At 36.9% G+C, this 24,409-nt stretch overlaps 5 protein-coding genes across 5 annotated transcripts; 3 read left to right on the plus strand and 2 right to left on the minus strand.

Annotated features, from left to right (window-relative positions):
* Positions 1-1,196: 1,196 nt before the first annotated feature.
* LOC103991903 (exocyst complex component EXO70H1-like) lies at positions 1,197-3,563 on the plus strand. Its single transcript, XM_009411443.3, has one exon. It carries the CDS (start codon positions 1,316-1,318, stop codon positions 3,212-3,214), a length of 1,899 nt encoding a protein of 632 aa, XP_009409718.3. The 5' UTR covers positions 1,197-1,315; the 3' UTR covers positions 3,215-3,563.
* Positions 3,564-3,898: 335 nt separating this feature from the next.
* Positions 3,899-8,996, plus strand: LOC135678862 (ankyrin repeat-containing protein ITN1-like). Its single transcript, XM_065192087.1, has 4 exons — positions 3,899-4,052; positions 4,139-4,681; positions 5,863-6,272; positions 7,929-8,996. The coding sequence occupies exons 1-4, from the start codon at positions 4,031-4,033 to the stop codon at positions 8,754-8,756; spliced, it is 1,803 nt and encodes a 600-aa protein (XP_065048159.1). The 5' UTR covers positions 3,899-4,030; the 3' UTR covers positions 8,757-8,996.
* A 649-nt stretch (positions 8,997-9,645) lies between these two features.
* Positions 9,646-10,179, minus strand: LOC135680162 (uncharacterized). The gene has a single exon (XM_065194148.1). It carries the CDS (start codon positions 10,177-10,179, stop codon positions 9,646-9,648), a length of 534 nt encoding a protein of 177 aa, XP_065050220.1.
* Positions 10,180-15,186: 5,007 nt separating this feature from the next.
* Positions 15,187-15,875, minus strand: LOC135679943 (histone H4). Its single transcript, XM_065193924.1, has one exon. The coding sequence runs from the start codon at positions 15,739-15,741 to the stop codon at positions 15,430-15,432; it is 312 nt and encodes a 103-aa protein (XP_065049996.1). The 5' UTR covers positions 15,742-15,875; the 3' UTR covers positions 15,187-15,429.
* Positions 15,876-16,669: 794 nt separating this feature from the next.
* On the plus strand, positions 16,670-23,523 carry LOC103991906 (protein NETWORKED 2D-like). The gene is made up of 4 exons (XM_065194149.1): positions 16,670-17,033; positions 20,560-20,576; positions 20,657-23,402; positions 23,496-23,523. Exons 1-4 carry the CDS (start codon positions 16,903-16,905, stop codon positions 23,521-23,523), a joined length of 2,922 nt encoding a protein of 973 aa, XP_065050221.1. The 5' UTR covers positions 16,670-16,902.
* The last annotated feature ends 886 nt before the right edge of the window (positions 23,524-24,409 follow it).

The raw sequence follows: 24,409 nt of genomic DNA on the forward strand, positions 1-24,409 counted from the left end.
CCCGATGTCAATTACATGTTTATCACATATATATACTTTTAATCAACTAGTAGACTTCCTCGTAAAGCCTCTTGCCTATACAAAATTTTAGTTGTATTAATCCAAGATTGATATCCTTGACAGAAGCTTAATATTGTGAGGCATAATAGAATATCATGATATAGATAAACATGAAATAAAAATTCTATATATTATAATCCTTAATCAATTCATGATGTAAAGATTTAAATGTATGACCTAAACAAGATCTCTTCCTCATCATCTATATAAATATATATTATGAAGCCATCCCTTTCATAATAAATTTTTTAAATCCATCTATCACATCAAATTGTTTATGTTGAGTTAATCTTTAAGAAAATTGTTTATGTAGAGTCAAATTGATTTGTGGACCACATGACAAAACAATATTACCCATCATGATGGATCTTTAAGTGAATGAATTATCAGCATTGACTCTGGCTCATGCATTCTTAGATTAATACATACACATCGCAGAGGTCACGCGCGGAAAAGCATTGATTCTGTCTTCCAGACGCGACCGAAGGTGAGGTTGACCTCCACATGTTTTGTGGATTAATCCGATGGGGCGACGGATTCATTATTAACATGATTAGCATAAATTATTAGTCCAAAATATTTAAATTTAAGTTAATATTTTTTATTTAATATAGAAAGAAGTTGAAGTATTATAAGGGTTTGTCCTCAATCGAATCCATCAAATTTTTTCGCATTAATGACGACTTCATACCATCACGCTATCATACGCCTTCAATTTTATTCACGAAGTCATGTGGGAACGTATCACTTGTTTGTAATCAAATCATTGGTCGACTTTTTTCCTCCGTTTCTCTTACATCTTCGTCAACTTCTCGACTTCTGACGTTTCCAAGCCAAAAACCACACAAGCGAAGTCACATTTCTACAGCGTTCCTCGACCGGCATTAAATTATTAGAGTGACAGTGACCTTCACGTCATTGACAAACCCATCACCTTGTGACGTACAATGCATCTCAAGAATACATTTCCTGTGAGAAAAGCCAAAGCGTAAGGTCGTCAAGAATCACCATCAACAATTTTCTCGGGAAAGCAAGACTTCAAGTACGGGTTTGATGAATGGAGCAGCCAAACCATAAGACTTCAAGAATACGTCATCCTACCTCTCTAAATCTTCTCGTGGAACCATAAGAATGGAGCAGCCAAACCCACTCTGGACGACTGAAGAAACTGAATGAAATTATCAGGCATCCACCACAGAAATGAGTTTTCGGTTATCAGCCGCCGAGCACATCTCTGCTGTTGGCGCCCGAGAAGATGATGAGACAAACGTTGCGAAGCCTCCTGTCGCGCAAATCCTTCGGCCGTCGCAGCAATCACGACCTCCCTGCTTCCTCGTCTTCGTCGGACGTGTCGATGATGGAGGAGAAGGTGGCGAGAGCTGAGGCAATCATCGCCAAATGGGACCCTGACGCCTCTGCCTACGCCAAGATCACTTCCCTTTTCTACGAAAGCCGCTCCGAGGCTCACCGCTTCCTTGCTGAGGTCTCCGACCTGCAGCGGACCATGCTCGCCTTCGTTGCGGCCGCCGGGCCCGCTCGCCTCTCCCACCCTTGCCTCGTCCGGGCGCAGACCCTCATGCAGGCCGCCATGCGTCGCCTTGTGAAGGAGTTCTACCAGATCCTTGCCGCTAACCGTGACCTCCTCGACCCCGAGTCCGTCTCCGTCCGCTCCGCCCACTCCAGCGTCTCCGAGGAGCCCGACTACGACTCCTGGGAGTACCGCTCGCCCGAGGAGGAGGCGCTCGCCGCTGGGGAGTCCATAAGCAAGGTCGAGCGCGCCGCCGCCATCGCCATGGCCGACCTCCGGGCCATCGCCGACACCATGGTCTCCGCCGGATACAGCAAGGAGTGCGTCACGACGTACCAAACCCTCCGCAAGTGCATTGTCGACGAGGGCCTCTGCCGCCTTGGCTTCGAGCGTCTCTCCCTCGCCCACGTCCTGAAGTTGGACTGGGCGATGCTCGAGCTAAAAGTCCGGTCTTGGCTTGGCGCCTCCAGGGTTGCCCTGAGGACCCTATTCCACGGCGAGCACGTCCTCCTCGACCACGTCTTCGCCGGCTCCGACACCGTCCGGGAGGCACTCTTCGCGTACATTGCGGGTGATGCCGCTCTCCACTTCCTCAGCTTCCCGGTGTCTGTCGCCAAGTCGAAGCGGTCACCTGAGAAGCTGTTCCGGCTCTTGGACCTGTACGACACCATCGTGGAGCTGTGGCCTGAGATCGAGCTCGTTTTCTCCTTCGAGTCCACCGCAGTAGTCCGGGCGCAGGCCCTCGGTTCTCTCTCCAAGCTCGCGGAGACAGCCCGCGCCACCCTCGCTGACTTCGAGTCGGCGATCCTGAGGGAATCCTCTCGGTTGGCGGTCCCCGGCGGAGGGGTCCATCCGATGACCCGCTACACCATGAACTACATCTCGCTGCTAGCCGATTACGAGTCCTCCCTCGCCGAGATCTTCGCCGACTGCCCCCTCCAGACCCCAAGCCCCATCCCGGATTTCTTCTTGGACACGTCTCAGGCGCCGGCGGTGCATCCTCCTGCCTCATGCCCATCTTCACCCGGAACCACCACCTCCTCCTACATCTCGGCGGTCGCCGAGAAGCTCGCGTGGCTCGTCTTCGCGCTGCTCTGCAAGCTCGACGGGAAAACGGAGACGTATCAGGACGTGGGTTTGTCCTACCTCTTCCTCGCGAACAACCTTCAGTACATAGTGAGCAAGGTACGGTCTTGCCAGCTGCTGGAGCTGCTGGGCGAGGAGTGGGTGGCACGGCACGCCGCGAAGGCGAGGCAGCACGCGGCGGGGTACGGGCGAGTGGCGTGGGGCAGGATGGCTGCGGGGGTTCCAAAGGGGGAGGTGTCGGCGGGGGAGGCGGGGGAGTGGATACGGGCGTTCATCGCGGCGCTGGAGGCGGCCTGCGCCACCCAGGCTGGGTGGGTGGTCACCGACCCAGGGATGCGGGAGGAGGTGAGGGAGGCGGTGCGAGGCATGGTGGTCCCGGCGTTCCGGGGGTTCTACGCGCGCTGGCATCCGGTGATTGAGGACGTTGCGGTGGCGTCGTACTCGCCCGACGATGTCCGTGAGCAGCTGGGGAAGCTCTTCTCCGGTTCCGGTTCCGGTTCGGGCCCGAACCGGTCCAAGGTGTCATCCCGGACCGCGTAATTGAGATGGTGGATTCGGTTCATTTCCGCTTCCATATCTAGCTTACAGCAGCTTACACCTCTTCTCTCCTAACAATAGATAATACAGAGTAGAGAGAGAATATAAATAATTATAGCTTGATGTAAAATTCCCTAATCGTGAGAACCGAATTAGTTCATAGTAAATGGAATATAAACAACGACTGAATCTGATGCTATTGGGCATTGGGATCGATGGGTTCTTAGTCCGATCACATGGAAGAAATTGGAACTCAATTTGCCTAATTTATGAGGAAAGGGAAAAAGTGTTTTATTCTTAGATGTGAATTGTAAATTTATTTGGATCGAAATCGTAAAATATATTTCGATTATTTGAATAGGTGATTTGAATGTTTGTGGCATGTTTCATTCAGCAGTGCCAACCTCACATTCTATTGATCGAAGCATATATGGGGAGGATTATTTCCAATAATTTATTGAAGGATATTTGTGTAATTATAATTCAATTTTAGTTAGGTGTCACATCGTCCGCCTAATAATTATTCCTCCATAGTGATCGAGTTGGATTGGGATCCTCTCCAATGCGGCATCGAGCAACATCTCACCGATGGTTTAGGTGGGACCCACATAAACTGACGGCCGTAGTGGGGGTTCGATCGTCTCGCATCGGAGGTATGGTTGGAGAGGATCCCCGGTCGTTTCCTTTTCTTGCGTCCACTTCCTCTCCTCTTCGACTGGCTTTTTGCGCCATGGCTCTCTCTTTCCCCCCCTTGAGCTGATCGCTCACAAGCCGCTCGTGCGCTTCCAATAGCAGCGCCGGAGGAGGACGAGGAGCAGGATGGGGCTCCAACTCGAGAAAGGTGTCGCCTTTTGCGCTGCTTGCACCTTGATTTCGGTCCCATGTCTCGATTTTGATCGGTATTTCGCTCCGTCTTTGGCTAAGCAGGAGAGAAGGACCTCGAATTCGGATCCACCAGCCTCAGCTCCATCTCTCCGACTGCCTCGGCGCCGCCTGCACCGGCGCTAGTGCTGTCCAACTCGGGGAAGCGGATGGAGCAGGCCTCGTCGGCGGCGGCGTCCCCGACGGCGGCACCGGCGCTTGTGCTGTCCAACTCCGGCAAGAGGATAGACCCGTCGGTGAAGAAGAAGTACGTGAAGCAGGTGACGGGGCGGCACAACGACACCGAGCTCCACCTGGCGGCGCAGCGCGGGGACCTCGCGGCGGTGAGGCAGATTCTCGGGGAGATCGATGCTCAGGTTACGGGTACGCCGGGCGAAGCTGAGTTCGACGCCGAGGTGGCGGAGATCCGCGCGGCGGTGGTGAACGAGGTGAACGAGGTGGAGGAGACGCCTCTGTTCATCGCTGCCGAGAAGGGTTTTCTTGATATCGTGGTCGAGCTGTTGAAGTACTCCAATCGGGAGAGCCTCTCCAGAAAGAACAGATCGGGTTTTGATGCTCTCCATGTGGCTGCAAGAGAGGGGAACCGAGGTGAGTAGGGATATCTGTGATCAAGTTTTACTCATACTATTACTGTTGCTTATGTCTAGTGATAATAAATGATACTGAACACTAAAAGCTACCCTTAGTTACAAGTTTTTGGTGTCTAAATTTGATTCCATTGATTGTTAGATACGTAAATTAAGGAGGATGGATTTGGACATGACAATCTTGTTGACTACAATTCCTGTATTTCATACATCATATCTCCATCACTTTAGGGTTCACTTTCCCATCTTAGAATTGTTCTATCTGTGAAGAAATGGTCAAGTAGCAGTTGCTTGCTTTTAGAAATGGGGACATGGCAAAGCTGATTCTTTAGAGATGATAACATAGTAGAGAACACAGAGGATTTTATAAGTTGGCACATGGTCATGTATGTTGTAGGGTATCCATGCATTCTTCTCAATTAGCTAGTCAACATATTTGTGTGGTTAACGAGAATCAAATATTAAATGAGAATTGATGTTTTAGTTTATGTGAAGTCTGCTCTTTGGACAGCTAAATGACTTGCATTTGTTCAGAGTATGAATTTTGTGGCCCTTGAAATCTAAGCTTCAGATGCACTAGCTGCTCTGTTTATTGGTTGGAGCACTGGATTTTTACTTGCTGACAGCAGTACTGGATTATGAGGCCTTCTGTTTGTTTTTCTTTTCAAGTGTAATCATTTAAGTGCAAAAGAATTTGTATGCTATATCATGTGTTTACTTGAGAGTTATAAATTGATTTTCCTTTCTCTTTATTATGTTTGGATCTAAACAAGGCATGTGAATGTTATTCTAATTGTCTTCTTTCTAGAATAATTTCAGTCGGCTTTGACTACTGTTGGCTCTGAAGTGTTGAAAAATCCACCAAGTTGTTATCAAGAGTCAATGTTTTATGAACATTTATGTTGCATGTTTGTTATACAAATTGAAATTGACTTGCATATGTTTCTAAATGTTCTATCATGTTCTCGTTGGCACCCTTTGCAACATATTGAGCAATCATAGATAAATGACATGAGCTGTAGAAGCAATACGCCTGTTGTGATCGACTGAATTTCTTACAAGCAAATGTTATCCATTTGTCAAATATGTTTCTTTGCTTAGTTGATGTCTGTACCCCCTTCCCTCTCTCTCTATGGCCGAGTTATTTTGCCTGCAGGGATGTCACTAATAAGTTTCATACAGAAATTGTCCAGGTACTTCTAGATCATGATCCGACTCTCATCAAGACATTTGGTCAATCAAATGCCACTCCCCTTATAACTGCAGCAATAAGAGGTCACACCGAAATTGTAAACTTGTTGCTAGAACGAGATGCAAGCTTAATCGAGCTACCAAAAGCCAATGGGAAAAATGCTCTGCATTTTGCTGCCCGGCAAGGGCATGTTGAAACTGTAAAAGCATTGCTTGAGAAGGATCCACAGCTTGCTAGAAGGACTGATAAAAAGGGGCAAACTGCTCTGCACATGGCAGTCAAAGGAACACATTGTGAAGTTGTTAATGCCCTTGTGGATGCTGATCCTGCTATAGTTATGCTACCAGACAGAGCTGGCAACACAGTTTTACATGTGGCTACAAGAAAAAAGAGAGCAGAGGTATTGCTTTTAGTGCATGCCATTGATTGCTTATCATAATCAAGTTTTGTTCTGATGTTCTCATGAGGATTGGTCTGCATTAGCTTCATCAAATAATGGATGTTTACTCCAGATTTTCTTTTGTTTTCTGCTCGAATTATGCATATCTTTGCATGATATTTCTTCACGGAAGTAGAAGTTAAGGTTTCTGATGGGTGCTACAGATATATTTTGCTTTCTGACAAGTTAGTCAGCGAAGATCATTAAGCAAGCTTGGTCAGACTATCTTGGTAGAGTAGTTACACCTTATGATAAATGGGCCAGCTGGCCAGGATAAAACTTGGATCGCTGGAGTGGTTAACTTGCCACTACCTTAACGTTGAATTGCTGACATGAATCTCATGTATATAATTGCCTGTCTAGTGGCTTGTATACATTATTTCTCTTGAACTTTTTTCTTATATCATCTTAGATAGGGGTAGCCTAAAGAAGTAATTTCTTTTATAGCATATATATATATATATATGTGTGTGTGTGTGTGTGTGTACACACATATACATATATATTTATACGCATACATATATATATATATAGATATATATGTGTGTGTGTGTGTGTGTGTGTACACACATATACATATATATTTATACGCATACATATATATATATATAGATATAAATATATACATATATATACACATATATATAAATATGTATGTATATATATGTGTGTGTATATATATGTATATGTGTGTGTATATATATATATATATATATATATATATATATATATACATACATATAAATGCGCGCGCACACACACACACACATACACACACACACACACACACACACACATGTACATATAACACCTGAAAAAGAAGGCTCTTCAAAATTGCTAGGTTTTGTGCCTTCTATTTACTTAGAACCACTACGAGACTGTTAACATGTCTTCTGTTACGGTAAGTAACTTTTTCAACCGTGACCTCGGGGTCGACGCGGCTGGTTCAGGGTTCCAAATGGCTGGGATCGGACGTGGCTCCCCTTGGGATGCTGTGGTGGCTGATGCAGGGGATCTGGCTGGAAAGTTCCGCCACGCCAAGTGGATTCAGCAGTGGTCGAGTACCTACACACAGGCCGGGTCGATTGCTCGGCCCGACCCCTCCGACGATCAAGTCATTGATCCGGAGAGGAGTTTTCGAGTGAGATTGTCCCCCCCCCCTTTTCCCGTTGGGAGCCAGGGGGTATTTATAAGTGGGTTTGATGTTACCTGATGTGCCATTCTGTCGGAGCAGGGTCGTACCTCTGATGGCGTCTGTCGTCGTCGTGGGCGTTGCGTGGAAGGTCGAGCTGTCGCAGGGCATGGGGGATGTTAGTCAGCGCCTTCCCCTGCCTCGGTCGGCCATGAGGGGTCAGCCGAGGAGGTTGTTTGGGTACGGTGGGTGTGGGTGCGCGTCGTGTCGTTGTTAATGCTCGTTCTGGGGCAGTGTGCCGCACAGGGTGTTCAACGTGGGGGTGTATTACGTCGAATCCGGGGTGTTATGTCAAATCAGTTTTTTACCCCTATCATCTTCGACTAATAGTTCTGATATAATCTTACTATGAAGAGCATTCAATCCATAAGGTGTTTGCAGTTTTCTGATGTCATGCTTATTTCAGATTTTTCCATTTTTTGTAGATAGTAAAGGTTCTCCTACACCTCCCGGATACAAATGTGAATGCATTGACAAGAGATCATAAAACTGCTTTTGATATTGCTGAAGGCCTGCCCCTCTCAGAAGAATCTGCAGAAATCAAGGAATGGCTTTCTCGTTATGATGCAGTTAGGGCAAATGAACTGAATCAGCCACGTGATGAGCTCAGGAAGACTGTAACTGAGATTAAAAAGGATGTTCATATACAGTTGGAGCAGACCAGGAAAACAAACAAAAATGTCCACGGCATTGCGAAGGAGCTGAGGAAGCTCCATAGAGAAGGCATTAACAACGCGACTAACTCTGTCACTGTGGTTGCCGTGCTCTTTGCTACTGTTGCATTCGCTGCAATCTTTACGGTGCCTGGTGGAACTCAAGAAGATGGAACAGCAATAGTTGTGCAGTCTGCGAGTTTCAAAATATTTTTCATTTTCAATGCTATTGCCCTGTTCACTTCATTAGCAGTGGTGGTGGTTCAGATAACACTTGTCAGGGGAGAAACAAAGGCAGAGAGGCGGGTCGTTCAGATAATTAACAAGCTGATGTGGTTGGCTTCTGTCTGCACTACCGTTGCTTTTATCGCATCTTCATACATTGTGTTGGGCCGGCATATCCAATGGGCAGCTATTCTGGTTACACTGATAGGTGGCCTAATAATGACTGGTGTTCTTGGGACCATGACTTTCTATGTGGTTAAATCGAAGCACAGCCGTGCTATGAGGAAGAGGACAAAATCAAGGAGCGGTTCAAACTCATGGCAACATAACTCGGAGATATCTGATTCTGAGATTGACAGAATTTATGCCATTTGAAGGGAGCGTTATTGTACCAGTAATAGAATTCAGGAGACGTGCTATTTAACCATCTGTAGAAGCTATATGTACTCATAGATCCAAGCTTCGTTCTGTAGTATATAAGTGGATGATTACGGTCGTTGCGATGAGTTGCTTAGTTCTGTTTCTACCCTATCTTGTAAATTGGAAATGGATTCTGTAGTTGATCTCTGCAATTGTGGAGTAATCCTTGTGGCCTTTGATGCCCTTGATTGGCAACCCTAGCTGACACTGGACCTCCATTCTTAATGTGAAGCATCCATTGTCATGCTCATTTCTGAACAGAGATCCCATGGGCTCTTTGTGGTAGTTGTTACAAAAGAAAAAGAAGGAGAATGCATCCTTCTCTTGATCTTGGTTGAAATCATCATTGTCTTTAAATTGCCTCAACTGTGTTTGATTTATGGTAGATTTCGTCACAAGACATCTGTTTTTGAAGGAACTATGGCTGTTGCTCATGACAGGGAGGAGCTTCCCTGCACAGTCCGATGTTTCGGATGGCTGCAATACCATCGAGGAAAGCATTGTGAGACAACTAAAACGCCATAGAGGCTGTTGGGGAGGTCTTTGAAAGCAACTAATATTGTTAATCTTAAACACCCTTGCTTTTGTGCATTGGTGTCGTCGGCATAGTTATCATCACAACATATCTAGTAACAAATGCATCTTAGAAGTCATACAGTTGTAGCTGCTGAGATATCAAGGTGGATGTAAAGAGACACACAGACAGAATACACGGTAAGATAGATAATTCAGCAACGTATCTTTCCATATACAAGAAATATAATTGAGCGACCCAAATAGCTGAGATGGTTGGTGGGAAGAGACCGCATCATGAGACTGGTTTTTGATCCAAGCTTAGCCACCTTCAATCCACCACCTCGACGCTGCCGGTGCATAACAGGAGGCGACGGAAGATGGAGGAGTACTTCCCGGTACCTGCGGAACCCTCCGCCGCCTCCCCCTTTCTCTCCGTAGTCACGCTCTTCGGAGCACTGAAATCAGAACTTTTAACGCAGCTGGTACCGCCATCGCTGCTCTGACAGCAGATGGGCAGGACCGCAGCCGTCTGCTTGACAATCATCAGGCACCGCCTCGTCTTCTCCGGGACCGTCTCCTTCTTGGTGAAGGTGTAGCTTCTCAGGTACAGCTGCCGGCATGAATAGCTATCGACCACGCTGGGACATGAACTCTGCTTCCTCCCCTCTTTGAGGTCGGCGCAGCAGTTGAGGCTGTGGAGGTCGCCTCTCGCTGCTCTTTTTCTGGCGGCCATCGACTTCAGGAACTCGACGTCGGAATCGGGCCACTTGTAGAGGAGCTGGTAGCTCGCCCTCACCGGCTCACGCGCATCGACGCAGCACAGCGAAGACTTGCACCCGGAGCTCATGGCTTCCTTCTCCATCCTTGCACTTCCGAAACCCATATATATATATATATATATATATACACACACACACTAATGTATCTTACGAAGTCATATAAAAGGAGAATGTCCGCATATTGATATCCCGCTGTCAAAACGCAATATGCACAAGAGTTCAAGTTCTCCTGTAAGAATCGTTGGACTTTATATAAACAAAGTTAAATAAGGTTTATACAAACAATAGTTATCAACATCAGAAGCAAGTTAAATTCCAACAAAATTGTGGCATAAACTACTGAAATCAAACTCACAATTGTTTCCAGCCAGCCGGTTCTCCCTGTGCCATGAACAGAGTTCTCGTCCACGAATAGTAAGTCACCGCTTTGATTGGATTAAGAATGATTCTTGATTTCAGCTCAACTTTGTTAGCATGAACTCCGAAATGAAACTATAGTTTTATCCTTCACAAATTAAATATTTTTAACTTATATTCTTAATTATAAAATTAATTAATATAATTTATTTTAATTAATTATTTTGATCAAATTTGATCATGACTATATTGTTTGAATAGATTTAGATTTGATCAATCACGTTTTTATCGAATTTAAAAAATTAAAATTTGATCATTTTTTTTATTTTGATCAATTTTAATTTTGATTGATCTAATTAGGTTGATATTTAGCCCAAGTTTAGGCTTGTCCAATTAAATATGATTGACTAATCTTATTTAAGGGTTCCATATGAAATTAAAAATATATAAATCATGACTTTTTATAATTTTCTCATATGATATATTGATAAAATTTTATATGTGATAATTAAAAATCTAATTATTGTTCTTTGATATTTATTTTGATTATTGACATGCATGTTTAAAAGTATAAAATGATATTTATTTTTTATATAAAGACATGATTTATGTTTCATCATGATTATAATTATCATATGAGTTTTTTATATTAATTAATATATAATAATAATAATTTATTTTTATTCAACTATTTTATTATAAATTAGACTAAAGATATTTGATAAATGTTATTTGTAACTTATATCCCTAAGTCTTATTTGATTAGTAGTTGCGAATGATAGGCCTATGAGATAATATTGTTTTGAATATCTTTGTAATTTAAGGTTGTATACCCTATGATAATACTATTATACAATAATAATATCAGTATTATGAATAATTTTATGTGAATACTAAATATATCAATATTTCACCTAAAGTTAAAATAGAGATGATATCAATAGTTCAATATTTATTAAAAAAATTAAAGTATTAATATTATATTATGTTATTACAATGACAATTTCTTCATTACATTCTTATGAATATATTTATATTTTTTAAATTAAATTATTATAAATGGCTTGAGTATATATAATTTATATTAATTGTGTTAGACCACTAATTGAAAGGATCATAGATATAACTACTGAAAGCTTCGTGGAACCAAAAAATAAGATAAATGATAGAAAAAGATCTAAGAGACTTAGTTTTATGATAATTGCTAATAATATTTAGACTTCACTATAGTCTACAACTATTGCATTGAAATATTTAAAAATTAAATTAAATTTATTAATAAGATATTGACTAACATACTAATAAAAGAATTAACTAAAATTTAGTATGACAATGTTTGAGGAATTCAAAATTATACCGTCAATATGATTAACAAAGTTGTAAGATAAAAAACATTAGGTCTAATTATAGTTGAGTCATTTTTCATATAATTTATTCTTAATTCTATTTCTTTACTCATTTAAAATTAATTATAATAAAATTAAAGACAATTGAAACTTAAATAAGCCAGCTAGTATGTGTGTTTAAAAAGAAATAAGACTAAAGTAGAAAATATTCATAATATTTCGAATAGTACTCAAGAAATAAGTAATGATAAAAGTTTGAAGCATCATTTATCAAACAAATTAACTAAGTTTATAAATACTATATAAAATTATAAAAAAAATATTCATAGTAAAGTATTATTTTTTTGAAAAAATAATATGAAAAAGGATCGTAAGCTTTTGGTTCGAAAGGAAAAAATATAAGTCTAAACTCAAACATTATAAAAATCTTTTTCTAATACTTATTGGATTGATTTTGATGCCTTAACTTAAATTATTAATAATAAAATTTTATTTTAATATAAGAACTAAAAGAGTATGAAGTATTTATCATTGTATAAAATTAAGTATCTTAAAGTAAAAAATAATAATAATTAGTACTTATTACCTATACTATTCATTTGATGAATCTTGAAGATACATATTATATTCGTATAATTCTAAAAATTTAAATTTTTTATCTGAAATTATAATGATATTCTTTTTTTTTGGTAGAGGTAAACTCATTATGATTCAATAAAAATTATTTTTTAATATTATGTAATGGTTTATATAGAATTAATGTGAATTTTAAGTTTGCAATGATCCTATAATAAAATATTAGAATAAAAATATAATTTAAAAACTTCTTAGATTATATATATTTATATCTATGAGTCACTCTATATTCCTTGTTTATATAGAGAAAGACATAGTTTATAAACTTCTTGAGATTATATATATTTACATCTTTCAGTCACTTTATATTTTCTATTTTAACGAAAAAAAATATTTTATCATCTTTGTAGATAATATATTAAGATAATATATATATATATATATATATATATATATATATATATATATATATATATATATATCTAATTCATGTAAGTTTGACACCCTTAGATATACATAATTAAACTCGAGAGATAATTAGATAAAAATATTAAAATTTTCAAATATGAAAAGGGTAGTAAATTTTTTTGGCAACATGATTAGCCTGATCATAATTTTAGTTCTTTTATAAGATTCCTAAAAACACAAAGTATTTGTATTCAATATGTCTTATTAGATGTATTATAGTAGAATGAATAGTACAAAAAGAATTAGATTTAAGGATTATTTTTTTATTTATCTAAAAAACTTAAATAGATATAGATTTTATTATTCTAAATATAGTACATGAATAGTTGAATATGATAAAATAAGATTCATTAAAAATTAAAAAATCAATAATAGTATATCTTAAAATATTAATCTTGATATTAAGAAGATACAGGTTTATACTTCTTTATCATTTTATATTTAAAAATTATTATCATAATCAATAATTTTGAGAATATCTGAAAAGAAAAAGAGACATTTAAATTTTGATTATATGTCGTATATTTTATAAAAATTAAATTATGATATATGAATCAAAAGACTATCATTATTTTTACAAGTTATAAAAAGTAATGATTCTAAAAATTAACATAATATAATAAAAAAGTTAAAATCAATAGACCAAAATAGTTTTTGAGAACTCGTCAAATTACTTAATATTACTAAAAGAATAATATTGAATGATATAAAAGTCAAACTTATAATTAAATATTTTATTCATAAAGAATGTATTGATTATAATGAGACATTTTCTCTAGTTTTATAAATAAACTCATTTAGAATCGACATGACATTAATAGCTCATTATAATTTTAAGTTATATTAGATGGATGTAAAAAATTTATATAAATTAACTTAAACAATTCACTAAAAAAAATAAATTTTGGTATATAAATTTTAAAAAATTATTTATGACTATAAACAAGTTTCTAGATAATGTATGTAAAGTTTCATAATACTAGTATTTTTTTAGATTTAAAAAATAATAATTAATGTTTATATCTAGAAGTGAGTGTAAGCAAATTTATTATATTGATCTATATACTGATAATATTTTACTTGTAAATATTATTATTGATTTATTATACTAAATTAAAATTTTCTCATCAAGAACTTTAAAATAATTGATATAAATAAGATAACTTATGTTATTGGTATTAAGATATTTAAAATAAAATCTTAAATATTACTAAGACAATCTTAGAAAGAAAATATTAACTAGATCTTGAAGAAATTTAATACACAATATTATTCAACAAATGACAAAAGTAAAAAAATAATTAAAATAAATATTTTTAAAAATGACTAAAAAATCAAATAAAAGAAATTTTTTTTTTTTTGTATTCTCAATTCAAAGTCTATTATATGCTTAAGTATAGAAAAATTAAAGATTATATGCTCGTAAATTAAATTAGCTTAAAATAATAATATTTTTATATATTAATGTTATAAATTATCTCAATAATAAAAAAATTATTTTACGTTCTACATTTATATTAATTAAAGAAATAATTTTAAAAAGAATTATAAAATAATACATTATTATCTTATAAAAAATAAAAACTAATTTTGTAACATTCTTTGAAACTACTAACCAAGCTTTATAACTATCAAATTTTACTTTGAAACTTAAACTTAATATAGTGAAACTCAATTATTAAATCATTAAAAATACTTTGTAACATATTATAATAATTTTTTTAAGAATGGTAAATACTTTAATAATTTTTTATATTATGATTAAAATACTTAATAGTTAGAGAAAAAATTAAAAATAATTAATGTTAATTAAAAACTTAAATTTTAGTATACTGATTATTCATCTATTCATTAAGGCCTTACAACTTAAAATATAAAAAAATTCTTATAATTACATAATTAAAATTATTTATTTTTATTATCTTATTCATATATATATATATATATATATATAATGTTTGAATTTATATAACAAAATTATCTTGGTGCATACTTATTTTATTAGATTTATTACTAATTTTATAAAATTCATATACACATGTAAATTTTTTTAAAAATTTTAAAACTAAATTTATATAAAATTATTTTTGAATAAAATTTTAGTTTATTTATTTTAATTTTAAATTTCTTTTTTATTAGCAACTAATGAGTCAAATAAAAAATATTAAATTATATAACCTTATTTGATTAAAAAATAAGATATAATGTAGATCTTATTAAATTCTGATTATAATTATTAGATAATAAAAAATTTAATTATAATATAGTTGTTCAGAAGATAATCTATTCTCATGATAAGGGTCTTATATAAATTAAAAAGGAAAAAAAAGAGCCCAATTATCATTGAAGATCAACATTTGCAGCTTTCAAATCCAACAATAATACATCTATAAATCAGCAAAAATTACTGACGCCAAACTAGAATTATAGATAGAAACCCCACATTAACCCAAATCAAACATATTGCAAACGTTAAAAGCCTGAACTTAGTAGTTTCTGAGCTACAGGTGGTTTGAGTTGCTGCTCTCTTTTTCTATTAATTTCTTTTCCGTTTTAGCAGCAGCATTTATAAGGGAATATAAAACCCTAACCACCGAAGCCATAGAGGGTGCGGCCCTGCCTTTTGAGGGCGTAGACGACGTCCATGGCTGTGACAGTCTTCCGACGCGCGTGCTCGGTGTAGGTGACGGCGTCACGGATGACGTTCTCGAGGAAGATCTTGAGGACGCCACGGGTCTCCTCGTAGATGAGACCACTAATGCGCTTGACACCACCCCTCCTCGCCAGCCGCCGGATCGCCGGCTTGGTGATGCCCTGGATGTTGTCTCGCAGCACCTTGCGGTGGCGCTTCGCCCCGCCCTTCCCCAGTCCCTTCCCTCCCTTCCCTCGGCCCGACATCGCCTCCTCGCTCTCAAAAATCTAGAACTCGATCACCAAGAACGATTCTAAGATCAGAACAAACAGGGATCGAGCGAAGTCTTCCAAAAGCCCAGGGAAGAGTTGATGGAGCGATTGGGTAATCGAAAACCGGAGATGATTTGGGCCTGCTTACAGGTGGTTTGGGTGGCCATTTATAGTGCGTTCGTAAACCGTTGCGGGGATCCACAGGCCATATCCACCGTACACTTCAAAATTGTGGACGGCCTGATTGGGTTGAAGTTAGTGAACGGGGATCCGTAACGTGGCTGATTATTCCCCTAGCATTTTGCGCGCTCTTTTTTTTTCCCGCCAACCAAATTTAAATCCGTAATATCCTATCAATCGGACGATATGTGTCCCAGTAATAAATATTCCTCTAAAATTTATATTTCTCATGCATACCCCTTTTATATTTAAATATTTTATATATCATCAAATAAACTCGATTTTGCTATTGATAATCATATTTATCATTGTATTTTCAAATATTGAAATTTTACGAAAATATTCTTTCTCTTCAATTATTTTTTTGTCTTATTTCTTTTGATATTTTGAAGAAGGTATCAACGCCAATTTGAGTTTCAATATTGGTTAAATCAATCGAGTTATAATATTTTCAGTAATATCAAAAAATACTATAATATAGTATAATATAAATTTTATAAAAAAAATATTATATTTATATTTGTTTTATATTATGTTATAGCATTTTCAATAATACTAAGAAAGTACTATAACGTAGTATAAAAAATATTGTAACAAAAAATTGATGGGCACAAGTGAGTTATTTCCAAAATGTCAAGGACAGATATGTAAAAAGAACCCTCCTTCATAGGAGGAGGGACTTAACTACGTTTTGCCGGCTATTCTCCCTTCCTTTTCCTTCTTTAACCGGCGAAGACAGCGAGGCCGTGGGAGGATGGAAGGTAACCACGCCTTCTCCTCTGGGGTACTAATCCCCTCCTTCCTCCTCTTGATTCGGACTCACAGCTCGTCTTCTCAATCCCTCCTCTCTCCCCCTTTTATCCCTCACAGCCATCGGAGCACTCCATCTCCCTCCTCTCCAGGCCCCCCACAACCTCGTCCATTTCTCTCAGAAGAGAGGGGCGAGGGGATTAGGGAGCCGGGCGTCGGGCAGAGATGTTGCAGAGAGCCGCGAACAACGCGTACTCGTGGTGGTGGGCCAGCCACATCCGGACCAAGCAGTCGAAATGGCTCGACAGCAACCTCCAAGGCCAGTCTCTTGATCCTCCTCTACCTCTCACTACGTCGTCTTTTCTTCGTGATGTCATTGTGTCAACATTGGTGCTTATATTTTTTAGGGTTGTATCAAATAAACGTTTTAACTCGTTCTTCGATTGCACGATCAGAGTGTACTCACAGATTGGGTGAAACGACACTGTCTCCAGAGATGAATAGAGAAAGAAAAGAAAACAGGGAATTTGTCTGCTGTCATTTGATCAAGGCACTAGTTTTTTATCGTATTAGAAGAAATTCCCAATCTTGAGAGCAAGAAGAAAGAAAAGAAAAGATGCAACAGAGAATTGTCTGAATTGGGGATCGAAGGAGAGAAGCATAAGGTTGTTTCGTGTCATTAGCTACGAATTAAGTTGATTCATAACCATGTGTAAATATGTGATAGTAACACAATCATCTTGTTTAAATTAGGAATCAGTCCTAAGATATATTGATTTTAGCAGGGTTTTGAATACCGGTTTGTATCGGCGTACCAAGCTCTGCTTGGTATAGTACGTACCATGCCAGTGCGTACCGATTGGTACACCTCAATACCGGTCAAAACACTAGTACTGCCCGGTAGAGGATGGTCCACGTACTGGTATCCTCTCGAACCGGTATGTATCGCTCATACCGGGCGGTACACATTGAAATTAAGAACCCTGGATTTTAGTGAGTTGTTGAAGTAAAAAAAAAATGAAGGATAGAGTTTAACGGAGCATGAGAGCTATGAATTGTCTTTTAGGTTCATGTCGTTAGTAATAACTTGAGATTAAGGGACAACATTAATAAGACCATTTATAATATTTTCCCTTAAGTCTCAAGTTAAGGGAAAGCAGGAATTAATTCTTAACATAGATAGTAGTAAACCTTAAGGAACCATACATGATGGACTTTAAGGCAAAGCACCCCAGTTGTTTGTCAAATGATATTCTTTGTATTGCTAAATCAAGTAAACCATATGTCTTTATCAAATTTATGCCATTTGTAGATTTCCTTATGTGTGATTGAAAAAAATTTAGATCACTGACAACCAACATAAAATTACATCAGATGCTTTGAATGTCATTAGTGCTTATGCCCCTCAAGTTGGATTGGATGATAAAATCAAAAAAGAATTTTGGGAAAGCTTAGATGATATCATTCAAGGAAAGCTTATAATTGAAAAATTTTGAATGATCATATAGGGAAAACATATGATAAATATAAAGAGATACATGAGGCCTTTGGTTATGGGGATAAAAATGAAGATGATAGTATGATTTTGGATTTTGTAACTTTGTATAATTTTATAATTATAAATATTCACTTGAAAAAGAGTGATTAATATTTAATTACTTATAGGAGTGGCCACAACTATAGTCAAATAGACCATTTTCTCACTAGAAAGGTAGATAAAGTTATTTGTAAGAATTGTAAAGTTATATCCGGTGAAAGTTTGACGAATCAATATAGGTTGATGGTATTCGATATTTACTATAGAAAATGGAAGAAGAAAAATATGATAAAAAAATTTACTAGGACTAGATGGTGAAATTTTAAAGATGATAATATAAACACTTTTAAGAATAAGATGAAATGGGAGACGACTTGAAACTTAATTGAGGATAATATTAATATTATTTGGACTACAATAACTAATAAGATTAGGAGCTTAAGCAGAAAGATTCTTAGCGAAACTAAAAGTAGAGGCGTAATCTTAAAAGAGAGTTGGTGGTGATACGAAGAAGTTCAAAAAATAATTTTTACTTAACGATTATATTATAAAGATTGGCATAATTATAAAAATAAGAAAAATTTAAAAGATATAAAAAATCTAAAAAAGGCTGAAAAATGATTAGTATATCAAGATATATAGCTTATAATAATTTTTATAATAAATTAGGTACTAAAGATGGTGAAAAAGATTTAGTACTAAAGATGTATTAAAGATGAAGATCAAAGATTACTTGTTAATAATAATTGAGATTAAGAAAGGATGATAAAATTATTTTTTATAAATTATTTAATAAATATTTCACATAAGACTTAAATTTAATGTTAAATAATAGTGGTATATTTAATAATTATAGATTTATTAGTAAAATTAGAGCTAATAAAATAAAAAGACGTATTGAAAAAATAAAATAAGCTAAGAGTGTAGGACCTGATTATATCCTTATTAAGGTCTAATAAAGTTTAGGGGGCAAGAGAGTAGCTTAATTAGCTAGCTTATTTAATAAAATCATGAGATTAGGAAGGATGTCTGATGAATGGAGAAAGAGTTTTTTAATATCAATTTATAAAAATAAGGGTGACATATAAAATTATTCAAATTATGGAGGAATAAAAATCATGAGCTGTATTATGAAATTTTAGAAAAGAGTCATTAAAATTTTCATAAGGCTTGAAATAAATATCTTTGAAAATTAATTTGATTTTATGCTTGAAAGATCAACCATAAAAGTTATTTATTTATTAAGATAATTAATAAAAAAGTATAGGGAGGAAAAGAAAGATTTGTATATAGTTTTTATTGACTTAGAGAAAGCCTATGATAAGGTTCCTATAGATTTCTTATTGGTATACTTTAGAAAAGAAAGATATATCTACTAATTATATTGATGTTATTAAAGATTTAAAGATATGTATGATAAGTAACCACTATTAGCATAGGATTATACTGAAAATTCGCATTAAGTCTCAACCTTTTCACATTAATAATGGATGAACTTACTAGTCACTTACATAATAGATCTCCCAGGTGTATCTTATTTATTGATGATATTTTATTAGTTGATGAGAGCCTAAGTAAAATTAATTATAAACTTCAGTTATGGAGGTAAGTCTCAGAAACTAAAACTTTTAGATTAAGCAGGACTAAAATTGAATATATAAATATAATTATAATAATTTTAGAAATAGACAAGAGAATATAGTTAAATTAGATCGGCAAGAAGTCCCTTTCAATAAAAGCCTTAGGTATATAGAATCAATTATTCAACAAAATAGAGAAATCAATGAAGATATTATTTATAAAGTCAAAATAGGATGATTAAAATGGAGAGGGGTATCAAGAGTCTTGTGTGATCATCGAATATCTTTGAGATTAAAAATATATATATAAGATAGTTATGAGACCAATAATGCTTTATGGATCTGAGTGTTAGGCAATTAAGAAAAAATATATACAAAAAGTTTGTATTGTTGAGATGAAAATATTAAGATGGATACCTAGAGTTACTTGGAAAGATAGGAAAAGAAACACATTTATTCATGAACAATTAGGTATCACTTCGATAGAGAATAAGATGAAAGAAAATAGTATGAACATATGTTGAGGAAATATCTAGATGCGGTAGTCAGAATAGGTAAGATAATTAATGCTAGTGGTATGAGGAGAGTTAGAGGAAGACCTATAAAGAGGTAAGACTTATTTTTTAATATAATACTAATTGATTTGATAGTAATTTGATATTAATTCTTTTTTAATTATAAAATTGTAAAATATCTTAATTATGTGATTCAGAATCCTCTAGGACTTTCTAAACTTATACTGTAGAACATTTCCATTACAAACAGTGTGATTGTTCATGCAGGTTTCTAGTGAGAAAAATGTGTGCAATACATCATTGTGTTGCATGGTTTACTTACAAATAATATTTACCTTTAATTACAGAGATGGAGGATGTAGTGAAACGAATGCTCAAGCTCATTGATACAGATGCTGACTCCTTTGCCAAGAGGGCAGAGTTGTACTTCAAAAGGAGACCAGAGTTGATAAACTTTGTGGAAGATGCCTACAGGGCTTACAGAGCATTGGCTGAAAGATATGACCACATATCAGGAGAACTACACAAGGCCAACCACACCATAGCAACTGCTTTTCCTGAACAAGTTCAGTATGCCATGCTAGAGGAGGAGGAGGATAGTTTGCCTAAAGCAATTACCCCGATTGATCCTAGTAAAATTAACAAGCCAACAGTGGAGGGATTGATGAACAAAAGAAGAGAAAATGAATCGTCTATAAGGAGGAAACAGAAGAAGGGTAATGCACCTCAGTTCAATAACGAACAGGCTCAAGAAGAGATAAATAAGCTCCAGAAAGGAATACTGGTTCTGCAGACTGAGAAAGAATTCATCAAGAGCTCATATGAGAGTGGGATAGTCAAGTATTGGGAGATTGAAAAGCAAATAGTGGAGATGCAAGAAAAAGCTTGTGGCTTGCAAGATGAGTTTAGTACTAGTGCAGTCATTGGGGACAACGAGGCACACGCCTTGATGACAGAGACAGCTCTTAAATCTTGTGAGGATGCCATAGTTAACTTGCAGGAACAACGAAAGAAATCATTGGAACAAGCAAAAGTAGAGTCTGAAAGAATTAAGATCGCTGGCAAAAAGTTGAAAATTTTCAAAGGTGAGAATTGTCAATCAGAAATGGTAAATGCAGACATGTCTGGTGAAAACACACAGATGGGCTTCACTGCTGAAAAAATGGAGGGAGATGAGTATGCTCTAAACAAGGCAAGGCTTGAGTTACAGTCCATATGTGAGAAAATTAGGACTCATTTTGAAATGAATACTGAAAGTTCTGTATCTGAAATGGCGGAAAAGATTAATGAGCTTGTAAATAAAGTAATTACGTTGGAACTCACTGTTTCATCACAGGCAGTACAAATAAATCAATTGACTTCAGAAAACAATGAACTCGATGAATGTCTTCTGAAATTGGAAGAGGAGAAAAATGTTCTGATCAATGACTCAAATGCATTGTCTAAAAGACTGAAGGAAGCTGAAGAGGAGTTAAGCAGAGTTCAGGCAATTGAGAAAATTGTCCAAGACGAAGAAATAGTTTTCCATGAAAACTTGGCTGCAGCATGTTGCAGCATCAAAGGTTTTTCAGATAAGCTGCAGTCTCATGAGCATCCAGAAGATGATTGTATAGTAGAGAAAGAAGTTTCAAAATCTAGCACTGAACCACAGAGAGAGTGTCAGGATAAAAAGGAAAATGAAATCCATGAGATGAAGAAAGGTTTGGAAGAAGAGATTCATACAACTCAGGAACTTGGTCATTTCCTAAAAGATCTTTCCCAGACTGAGGCAGATTCTGGACTCAAGAGTGCTTCAGGAAGGAATGAGGACTTGATACAAAGAAATGAACTGGCGAAGAAAGTTTCATCACAAGCAGATCTTAGCATTCGTCTAAATAACAATGAACAAATTTTGCCCGACGGAGAAGAGCAAACTCTTAAGTTTCAGCAAATAATTTTAACTGGTTTAGAAGGTAGAGAAAAGATTCTACTAGCTGAGTACACGTCACTCTTGCAAAATTACAAAGAGACAAAGAGAAGGCTCTCTGAAGAAGTACTGAACAAAAATCAGTATCTTCAAAGGACGATGGCTTTGACAGGGGAACTGAAGAATGCCATTGCAATCAAAGATGAGGAGATACGACTGTTGAGACAATGGCTGGCCTCTCTAAAAATGAGTTCTAGTGTCACGCTAGATGCACCTTCTGTTGAAGGCTTTTGGCATGGTCAACACAAGGTTGAAGGCATATCCAACTCTCCAATGGTCACGCAGAATCCTACTCGAGATCCTGAGATGTCCAAAGATCTAAATGCATCCGCTACCAAACAAGATTCGTGTGTTGAGTATACAGAAATAACAAGTCCCCTTGCACAAGGCACTAATGCAAATTGTATCGATGAGCCAACGAGCATTTCACCCATCGGAGAAAAATTTAGAAGAGATATTGATGCTTTGCTTGATGGAAATTTAGAATTCTGGCTAAGGTTTAGCACATCATTCCATTTCATACAAGACTTCAGAGCAAAGTTCAAAGACCTACAAGCTGATATCAGTAAGCCGAAGGACCACAAGACACTGGAGGGCAATGGTGGTGCTGCTAGTGATCGAGCTGGGAAACCTGAACCAGCACTTTTAACCACAAGACTGAGAGAATTGAAAACTGAACTACAGGTATGGTTGGAACAATCCACACTATTAAGAGCAGAGCTGCATGGTAGGATCTCATCTCTTTGCTACATGCAAGAGAAGATCTCTGGTGCCGTCAACACAGAATTAGAACCTGGAGAAGTGCTGCTCACTCCTTGTCAAGCTGCAGGGTTTCACGGTGAGGTGATGAACATGAAACAGGAGAACAATAAAGCCGCTAGTGAACTGCAGATGGGAATCGATTACATCAGGAGGCTTCAACTAGAAATCGAGCAGCAGCTGTCCGAACTACGTGAGCCATTTGTACCAAAAAGCAGCCCAACCGATCACTTGGAAAATTCTCCAAAGAGGACCAATGTGCCATTGCGGGTCTTCCTTTTTGGTGCCAAGCCTAAGAAACCATCTTTATTTGCACGCATCCAACCTATGTTTCAGAGACAAAACAGCAAGCTTCGGGCTGGGCATCGGTAAGTCAATGATGGGTACTTCAAAAGTTTTGAGTAACTACAAAATATTAGACTAGTTTTCATTGTATAAATTTGTGGAATTACTTTGAACAGGTCAAAACGGTTTTCTCAGCCCGAGTAGTAGCTCCAACAAAGCAACTTCAATCCCATCATGATGTGGAAGGCCTTCTTTTCTTATTTTTCTCTCCTCTTTTTATATGGATTCCTTCAATTTGTCTCGATTTTATATTGACCCATCTGTGTGCTTTGTCTCATCTTTGTATCCATTCTTTTATTTTAATTTTTTACACTGGTGAAAGTTGTGTGGGATTGAATTCTATAACCGTGTAATCAAGATGCTATTCATTCTTTGAAAAGAAAAAACCCCACCTGCATTTATTGTTCAAAGCCTGGATTTTTCTCCCCTTTTCCTTCCAGGAGAAGTCAGAAGCTATTCTTTTCTTTCCATGTTGTTATTGTCCATGCGGGGACCAAAAATCCTCATGTTGAAATGCTCTGTAATGTCATAATATTATTCATAGTAGCATTCACTATTGTATTTCCCAGTTGCAATTGGAATTGATGCATATCAATCAGTCTTGGTTCGAAGATTCTGAAAAGATGGCATTAAAGAGATAGTAAAGAAACATGCATACGTTAATAATCTAGTCTTCATGTGCAGTTATGCACGAGAGCTGTAGGTGCAATCGGATGCAATGCATATGTGTATCTGTTCTTTATTTTCCTTTTACAAAGATTGCGTGAAGTGATCAAGTTTGTGTGTTTATGCATCACAACATAACTCTTTTGCAACAGTAACATTTAATCATGTGATTAAGTTTTAAGATCTTCCGATATATCTTTCTTCCAAATATTATTGGATTAGAGGCCGTCCCAACAATTTTTGCATTTTTTTTGGAGTTAATGCAAGTCCGCATCATTTTACCATCGGTCCCTTTTGATATATATTCTCTGCGTCGATCAGACGCCGAGTTCACAGAAACACTGAATTGGAAGATCTTGATGGG

This window comes from Musa acuminata, chromosome BXJ1-7 (genome assembly GCF_036884655.1).
Source record: "Musa acuminata AAA Group cultivar baxijiao chromosome BXJ1-7, Cavendish_Baxijiao_AAA, whole genome shotgun sequence".
NCBI classification, from domain to species: Eukaryota; Viridiplantae; Streptophyta; class Magnoliopsida; order Zingiberales; family Musaceae; genus Musa; species Musa acuminata.